This window comes from Urocampus carinirostris, chromosome 13, assembly GCF_059441175.1.
Source record: "Urocampus carinirostris isolate Australia breed hairy pipefish chromosome 13, RoL_Ucar_1.0, whole genome shotgun sequence".
In the NCBI taxonomy this organism is placed as follows: Eukaryota; Metazoa; Chordata; class Actinopteri; order Syngnathiformes; family Syngnathidae; genus Urocampus; species Urocampus carinirostris.
In genome coordinates this window covers 39476322-39485786 of record NC_142361.1, presented here as the reverse complement: position 1 = coordinate 39485786, position 9465 = coordinate 39476322, and the positions used below count along the sequence as shown (strand labels likewise).

The window sequence follows — 9465 nt, the reverse complement described above, 5'->3', positions numbered from 1 at the left end:
TGGTTTTGAAAGGTGATTAAATGACACATGTAGTTTAATGCAGTGATTTCCAATAAATCAGACTATAATATATTCACATTACAAGCAAAAAATACTAAAGGGTAAGCCTTGCCTTCAAAGGCGATGAGCCAATCACAGTGCGCGTCGTAAACCCACAAGCTCGGATAAGTTTTACTTCAATTTTTGTGTTTTTTCTTACATTTGAAACTTTAAAATGGTCATAGGTGGGAAGGGGGTACATGCAAATCTGGTACCAAGTATCCTGAGAAGACGAGCAGGCAGAGAAGGGAAGCTGCGTCGTTGCTGTCATGGACTTTGAGGAGAAATTTCAGCATATTACCTGTTGCTTTTTTTTATTGATGTTCATGATATTTTGTGTACTGTTACCCAATGCTAAATCTGTTCCACCCTGGTCATCCTTATTTTCCTTGTGCTGAGGTTTTGACTTTTTCCTTGCCCGCATGTTTGTCTAAGATCACGGGATTGTCATGATTACTGATGTGACTCAGCTGTGCCCGCTCGTTTGGCGCCAACTCGATCAGCTCCTCTTTTTATATGGACACGATCTGAGTACGAGAGCGACTTGCTTCCCGCACCGGATCGTGGGCGCAGCCCTTCCTCTCTCTTTCAATAAAACTTGTGGTAAACGTCACGCAAGTGGGTCCTGTTGTTTTGTCAGTCCGTCTGCGAACCTTAGTGAACACGAGGCAAGCCGTTTTCAACTCTGACTCCCACCTGTCCCGATTTTTGCTCCCGTCTGTCTCCGGCTTTGACCCATTTTTATCCCGACCACGTCTGCTCTCCCGTCCCGTCTTACGATCTCTTTTTGTCCTAGACTACGTCTACTCTCCCTTCCTGCCTTACGACTCGCTTCCGACCCCGACCACGCCTTGCTCTCCAAGTCCCGGCTACCGACCCGTTTTTTTCCGTCCCTGACACCGCCATTGCTCGCTACGGAAGATCCACTTCCACGTTCAGCGCACCATTCGAGTACAAGAGTGCCTTGCTTCCTGGATCGTGGGCGCAGCCCTTTCTCTTTCCTCCAATAAAACGTAACGCAATTGGGTCCTTTTTCCGTTCTGGTCCTGACACTCATATTGTAACGATATCAAATTTTGTCAGTCAAGACCAGGGCAGCACGGCGGGGCAGTGGTTAACGCGTGTGAGGCACAGTTCTGAGGTCATGCGTTCAAATCCAGCTACAGAGCTTCTTGTGCGGAGTTTGCATGTTCTCCCCGTGCTTGCGTGGGTTTCCTCCGGGCACTCCGGTTTACTCCCACATTCCAAAAACATGCATTTCAGGTGAATTGGCCGGTCCAGATTGTCCCTAGGTATGAATGAGCGAGTGAGTTGTCTGTCCCTGTGTGCCCTGCGACTGGCTGGCAACCAGTTCAGGGTGTCCCCTGCCCACTGCCCGATGATGGCTGGGATGGGCTCCAGCACCCCCGCGACCCTACTGAGGATAAGTGGTGCAGATAATGGATGGATGGATGGATGGATGGCCGGTCAAAATTGTACCTTGGTGTGAATGAGCGAGCGAATTGTCTGTCTCTGTGTGCCCTGTGATTGGTTGGCAACCAGTTCAGGGTGTCCCCTGCCCACTGCCCGAAGATAGCTGGGATGGGCTCCAGCACCCCGTGACCCTACTGAGGATAAGTGGTGCAGATAATGGATGGATGGATGGATGGCCGGTCCAAATTGTACCTTGGTGTGAATGAGCTGTGTAGTGTGTGCGCTGTGAATGGTTGGCAACCAGTTCAGGGTGTCCCACTGCCTGGAGATGGCTGGGATGGGCTCCAGCACCCCCGCGACCTTACTGAGGATAAGCGGTGCAAATAATGGATGGATGGATGGATAGATGGATGGCCTGTCCAAATTGTCCCTTGGTGTGAATGAGCGAGCGAATTGTCTGTCCCTGGGTGCCCTGCGATTGGCTGGCAAGCAGTTAAGGGTGTCCCCTGCCCACTCCCCGAAGTTAGCTGGGATGGGCTCCAGCACCCCCGCGACCCTACTGGGGATAAGCGGTGCAGCTAATGGATGGAGGGATAGTCAAGACCATTAAAGTATAATATTCTTAGGAAGTCTTTTATTTATACATCATAAAAATAATCAGCCAATGTAACAAAAATTGTAGTTTTTGCAGTGTGAGATTAGCATAACCCGCCATTTGTTAGTCTAACTCGTATAAAGTATTTATGAGAGGTGAAAAATGAAATAATTTTGAATACAGTATATTATGCATCCCCAAGCCAAAGCATCTGTCTTTGTCCAGTCTGTTTTTACCCATAAACCAGACCGCTGGGTACTTGACATTCTCAAGTCATTGACTACACAGACACGTACACATTTTCTTATTTTCCATGTGTATGGATGAACTATGGCCCATGATGCCTCCTATAGATAAATCTCACAACTTATTCAGACATAGATATTCAGGGGGTTTGCTCCAGTGATTATACAGACACATGTTATTAAGGGGGGAAGGACAAGATTGGGGTATATATTTATTGTTTCAATTATTCAATGGTTGAATCAAAATTTCAATTACTTATAACATTTTTTGATAAGTTTATTCGGTTTTTAATGTTGGACACCTTGGGTCTCTCCTGTTTTCCTTGCGAGTTCAAAATCCATTGATGTCTTTTTTCCTTACTAAGAGTAAGTTTTTAAGAAAATCCGTAATTTAATCATTGTGCAGGATATCTTTTTTTCTCCTAGATTTTATTGTTTTTGTCAGGACCAGAGCAGAGACAGGACCCACTTGCGTTGCGTATTTCACAAGTTTTATCGGAAGAAAGAGAAAGGGTTGCGCCAACGATCCGGTGATTGTTGGACGCGGGAAGCAGGTCACACTGAATGCGAATGGCGAGTGATGGCGGTGTCGGGAACGTAAAAAAACGGGTCAGTAGCCGGGACAGGAGAGCAAAAACGTAGTCGGGGTCAGAAGCGAGTCGTAAGCCAGGAAAGGAGAGTAGACGTGGTCGGGGACGAAAGAGGACGAAAGCTGGGACGGAGAGTAGACGTGGTCAGGATAAAAAACGGGTCAAAGCCGGGGAACGGACAGGAGAAAAACAGGTGGGAGTCAGGGTCGAAAAAGACTTGCCTAGTGTTAACTACCTACACAAGTACCGTAAACTCCAGACAACAAGCTGCCACTGTCAAGACAGGAACGGAAACAGGACCAACTTGCGTTGCGTTTCTCACAAGTTTTATTAGGAAAGAAAAAGGGTTGCGCCCACGATCCGGTGATTGCTGGCTGCGGAAGTGGGTCCTCCGTGTTGAGCGATGGCGGCGTCGGGAACGGAAAAACAGGTCAGTAGCCGGGACAGGAGAGCAAAAACGTGGTCGGGGTTGTAAGCGAGTCGTAAGCCAGGAAAGGAGAGTAGACGTGGTCGGGGACAAAAAAAGGTCGAAAGCCGGGACGGGAGAGTAGACCTGGTCAGGATAAAAAACGGGTCGAAGCTGGGGAACAGACAGGAGAAAAACAGGTGGGAGTCAGGGTCGAAAAAAGGCTTGCCTAGTGTTAACTACTTACACAAGTACCGTAAACTCCAGACAACAAGCTGCCACTGTCAAGACAGGAACGGAAACAGGACCAACTTGCGTTGCGTTTCTCACATTTTTTTTTTTTAAGCATTTTTGAAGGGGCGTCGCTACTTTGCAGATTTTCACTTTTCGCGGGTGGTTCTGGTCCCCATAATTGGGCCTAAAAAAAAAAAAATAATAATATAAAATAATTAAAAAAATATATATATATATGTTATTACTATTATTATTTTTTAAAGCATTTTTAAAGGGGCGTCGCTACTTCACTGATTTTCACTTTTCGCGGGTGGTTTTGGTCCCCATTAACCGCGATAACCGAGGGATTACTGTATATCGGTTGAGTCTATTGTGAGCTCACCAGGGTTGGGTAGGGTTACTTTAACTGGATTACTTTCAATGATTTTTAGATGACTCCAATACCAAATATGCAAATAAAAGACAAAAGAAACTAAATCTGAATAAAATGATGACTCACAACACGTGGTAAGCTTTCTCTCCTGGCTTTGATCTTTTCAATCTCCGGCAAAACGAACATAAAATGCGACAGAAACAAAGTGAAAATAAATCTAAACAGATTTTTGCTGTTCCATGTATTCCGTTACTCCCCAAGCCTGCACAAAATGGAGTCATTTTATTCCTATTTAGTTTCTTTTGTCTTTTATTAGCATATTTGGTATCGGAGTAATCCAAAAGTAATTGAAAGTAATCCAGTTAAAGTAACCCTACCCAACCCTGGTTTCTGTCACATTTACTGTTAGTTTTGCCGGAGATCAAAGCCAGGAGAGAAAGCTTACCACGTGTTGTGAGTCATCATTTTATTCCTATTTAGTTTCTTTTTGTCTTTTATTAGCACTTTTGGTATTGGAGTCATCCAAAAGTCATTGAAAGTAATGCAGTTAAAGTAATCCCACCCAACCCTGCATTTGATGTTTGTTTTGCCAGAGATGGAAGAGATCAAAGCCAGGAGAGAAAGCTTACCACGTGTTGTGAGTCATCATTTTATTCCTATTTAGTTTCTTTCGTCTTTTATTAGCATATTTGGTATTGGAGTCATCAAAAAGTAATTGAAAGTAATCCAGTTCAAGTAACCCTACCCAACCCTGGAGCTCACTGGACTGGAAGGAAGCATCATCATCTTCATCACTCGCATCATCATCACCATCATCTTCATGAGGAGCATCATCATCACCACCCTCCTCATCTTCATCCCTCGCCTATAAGACTCGAAGACCTCACCCTCACCTCACTGCCGCTCGCAGGGAGCAAAGCGCGCAAGTCTCCAGGCTCCCTTAACCTTCCTCTCCCTTTTCAACAACTTTTCATGATTTTCTCCGCACTTTCTTGCACTTTCAGAACGCAATGCATCGAATCGCGCCACGCGTGGGGTGCGCACTCCGCGTGAAGTTCCCGAATATAAACCAAGTCCGGATCCCGTGTAGCAAGTAGTCGGAACCGGGTGGTCATGGACTATGGAGGCTTTGAGTCTGTCCGTGAATGCGGTGTCCTACACCGAAGCGGCCGATTTGGGTCCGGTCGATGACCCGTTTACCGGACCCATCCGCAACATCGCGCAATGGAACTTCACCATTTTGGCGCTGCTCATGTTCGTGGTCACTTCTCTTTCCCTGAGCGAAAACTTTTTGGTCATGTTTGCGACGTATAAATTTAAGCAATTGAGGCAACCGCTCAACTACATCATCGTCAACTTGGCCATTGCGGACTTTTTGGTCTCCCTGACGGGTGGACTCATAAGTTTCCTGACTAACGCCAGAGGTTATTTCTTCCTGGGACGGTGGGCGTGCGTGCTCGAGGGATTCGCTGTCACTTTTTTCGGTAAGTGCAAGAATTTCGGGTTCGTGGAAGTTTGCGCGAGTGATGGGTCATTCGCAAATGAAAAGGTGCGATGAGCCGACTCTCTTTGTTCACTTCTAAGAGCCGGCTCCCCCTACACTCTCTTTCTCTCGTTCTTTTTCTTTCCCTCGTTCTCTTTCTCTTTATTTTTCTTTCTCTTTGGCTCGTTCTCCTTTCCACCTATCTTTTTCTCTTTCTCCCCTCCTCTGTTTTTCTTCCGTTCTGTCTCACTTACCTGTCAAGCTCCATGCCCTTTCAAACTGTCGTATGTTCCCTTGCAAAATACAAAATAATCTTACACCATATTTTTTTTTTCAAATGTGTTTATTCATGTAGTTTAACATGTTATATTGCACATGTGTTTCGTTATATCATATATATCGTTAATTAACATTTTGTTGTGAGATACTGAGTTGCTCGACATGGATGAGGTTTATTATAAAAAAAGTTCAAAAATGAAGTCGCTTGGACGTTCACCATAGAAGGAAAACATACATGCAAATAGAATTAAGTAGAATAATACATTTTCTTATTCAAATTATGAAATCATTTTTTGCATTCAATTTTTGTTGGTAATATACTAATTAAAGGGATCACCACAAAATTGTCTTTTTTCATTTTCTCCTTTTATACTTCCTTTTTTTTCTTAACTTTTCTATACAACATAATAATTTGTAATATAATGCATCAAATCAAGTGAGACGGCTCTCTTTAATGAGTTGAGCCGAAAAAGCCGCTTTTCTAAAAAGAGGCGGACTTCCTTTCACTACCCAACTACCATGGAATGATGCATGATGGGAAATCCCCAGGCGGCAGACGCATGCACACATTAGCATCAAACCGCTCGCTTTAAAAAAAATAAAAAAAACGATACCGAGATAACATGGTGGCGATCTTAGGTATGGTTTCCAATATGTTAAAAGAAATATTAATTTCTCGACTTGGGATCATCGTTCATGTATTTTTTCCTAAGATTCAAATCAATCTTTTGTTTTTTTTATTAAATGAAAGTTTGTTTGTACCAATAGAAGGAAATAAATATTACACCATGTCCCTTTAATGCAAAGGAGTATGTGATAAAAAGTATCCTCGTGTCGACCAATGAAAATTAAAATACTCCTATATATATATATATATTCAATTTCTGTACATAATTTAAAAACTATTTAAAATACATAGTTTTTATATCAAAACTTCACGGAATTATATAAATTTGAACATTATCATGGGCAGCACGGCGGCTGAGTGGTGAGTGGGTCTGCGGCACAGTTCTGAGGTCATGAGTTCGAACCTTCCTGTGTGGAGTTTGCATGTTCTCACCGCCCTTCCCACCACATTCCAAAAACATGCATATTAGGTTAATTGGCCGGTCCAAATTGTCCCTAGGTGTGAATAATTGGGTGAGTTGTCTGTCTCTGTGCGCCCTGTGATTGGCTGGCAACCAGTCCACTGCCCCAAAATGGCTGGGATGAGCTCCAGCACTCCCGTGACCCTACTGAAGATAAGCGGTGCAGATAATGGATGGCTGGAATGATGATAATCATGTTAGAATCCTGAGTTTTGAGAAACAGCAATCTGTTCAAGTTTTGACACATAGGGATTGCGTAATTTGTTGAGAAAAATCACAAATTTCAATACACTTGGACTACAATTTGACATTTAGGGAAGTCAGGAACATTTGTCTTCTTTGACATGGAAGTCCTTTTGCCAAAGTCAATCACATATACGTTAAAGAAAATTTGCGTAAATTCTCTCAGGTAAAATTGGTGTAAAGAGGAACCCATCCATCCATCCATTATCTACACCGCTTATCCTCAGTAGGGTCGCGGGGGTGCTGGAGCCCATCACAGCTAACTTTGCGCAGTGGGCAGGGGACACTCTGAACTGGTTGCCAGCCAGCCGCAAGGCACACAGGGACAGACAATTCGCTTGCTCATTCAAACTTAGGGACAATTTGGACCGGCCAATTAACCGGACATGCATGTTTGTGGAATGTGGGAGGAAACCGGAGTGCCCGGAGGAAACCCAGGCATGCACAGGGAGTACATGCAAACTCCACACAGGAGGTTCGATCTCAGACAACTCCCTTGCTCATTCACACCTAGGGACAATTTGGACCAGCCAAGTAACCTGGCATGCATGATATTGGAATGTGTGAGGAAACCGGAGTGCCCGGAGGAAACCCACGCAAGCACGGGGAGAACATGCAAACTCCACACAGGAGCTTTGATCTCAGACAACTCCCTCGCTCATTCACACCTAGGACAATTCGAACCGGCCAATTAACCTGACATGCATGTTTTTGGAACGTGGGAGGAAACCCGAGTGCCCGGAGGAAACCCACGCAAGCACGGGGATTACATGCAAACTCCACACAGGAGGCTTGATCTCATGACCTCAGAACTGTGCCGCACACGCGCTAACCACTGCGCCGCCGTGCTGCCCTAAAGAAAAACCCTTGAAGTTAAATTGATTACCGTAACCTCTGTAAGACGGCCAAAAATTGATCAATGGACAAGCAACAAAGTCAGTTGGTCCAAGAAGCTGAATTTCCCATCCTCAGCAGATGCTAATCATCTAGAGTATGACTGTGCACGACTTATCTTAAGTGAGTTACCAACGCTGAGACCTCAGATAAACTTCAGCTAAGTCAGTGAATTGGTCCAAGATCTGTGATGTGCATCTGCTGAGGTTAGAATTCGTTCAGGTCTGCATTTCTATAGCGCTTTTCAAGCCAATGAAGACCTCCCAAAGCGCTTTACGATGTGCTTCACATTTACCCATCCACACACACACTCACACACCAATCACGGAACTTGTGGAAAGGAATCTCTCGTAAGGGTGTTGACAAGTCGGGCTATTGCTTTGTCTGATTGTTAAAACCCAGCAAAAGCAGACGACATTGGATCAGTTTTTCAAGAAATATGAAGCAAAAAGGTAAACAAATATTTCTATTATTTCCTTTATTCTTTATTTTTTTTAAGTTTATTGTGCAGTCATCTAATTTTAACATGAATTTGTTGCATGTTCTGATGCTCTTCACACTTACACATTCACACACCAATAGGGAGGTAGCCATGCAAGGCGCTTACCTGTTTATTGGGGGCATTAGGGATTCAGTGTCTTGCCCAAGGACACTTTGACCTATAACACGGAAGAGCCGGGAATTGAACCTGCGATCTCTTGATCTCAAGGCGCTCTACCTCCTGAGCTAATGCCGCCCAATTGAAAAGGGGCCTCATTTCATACCCAAGTGAAATGCAAAATGAAATATTTATTTCGGTTTGGAAATTTTGATTTGTTTGGCATTTTGTATACTCGGCAGCCAATCAGAAGCCTGCATCGAATAACTTCCTGCTTCCTGACTTTCCCGAGCGTTATAAGGTCACGCATTTGCATATAATTTTCCAAAGTGGCGGCACAGAGAACACAAGAAAAATGGAGAAGTGGTTAGGAATCAAGCCAAAACCTCAGCCCCAGAAGAAAGATTCAAAAGAAGCTAACAAAATTGATGACGTTACAAAGCGTAAACGTACATTAAAAGCATCGTGGAAAGAGGAGTTCACGTGGCTTGTTGCAGACGACGCAACATAAACATTGCATGAATGAAGACGAGTCGATACAGGTACATACTGATGGTTAGGAATCAAGCCAAAACCTCAGCCCCAGAAGAAAGATTCAAAAGAAGCTAAATAAATTGATGATGCTACAAAGCGTAAACGTACATTAAAAGCAATAAAAGCAATAAACTTCATTTTAAAGTGTTGTTCTGTCATATATTCTGATTATCATTCCTTAATACTTGGCAACAACGGGTTTTTTTGCGATGAGTCGACTTATCTACTAACAGGACAGACTGGATTGATATCAAAACTGGATATTGAAATTAAACAGGACAAACTAGACAGGAACGAAACTGGAGATCGATATTAAACAGGACAAAATAGACGGGAACAATACTGGACAGGAAACACAGGCAGAGAACCGGACAGAGTCAAAACCCACGTCTTGCGGGGCAGAGGTTTGTTGACAGACTAACATAGGAAGAGTGAAAGCGCTGAGCTTATA

General features: G+C 43.9%; 1 protein-coding gene across 1 annotated transcript in view; it reads left to right on the top strand.

Moving 5' to 3' along the window:
• The first annotated feature begins 4810 nt into the window (after positions 1-4810).
• Positions 4811-9465, top strand: part of valopa (vertebrate ancient long opsin a) — a 28011-nt gene continuing 23356 nt past the window's right edge. The window contains exon 1 of the mRNA XM_088352109.1: positions 4811-5379. Coding sequence (XP_088208235.1) covers positions 5016-5379 — 364 coding nt within the window. The 5' untranslated portion in view covers positions 4811-5015. The remainder of the gene's footprint in view (positions 5380-9465) is intronic.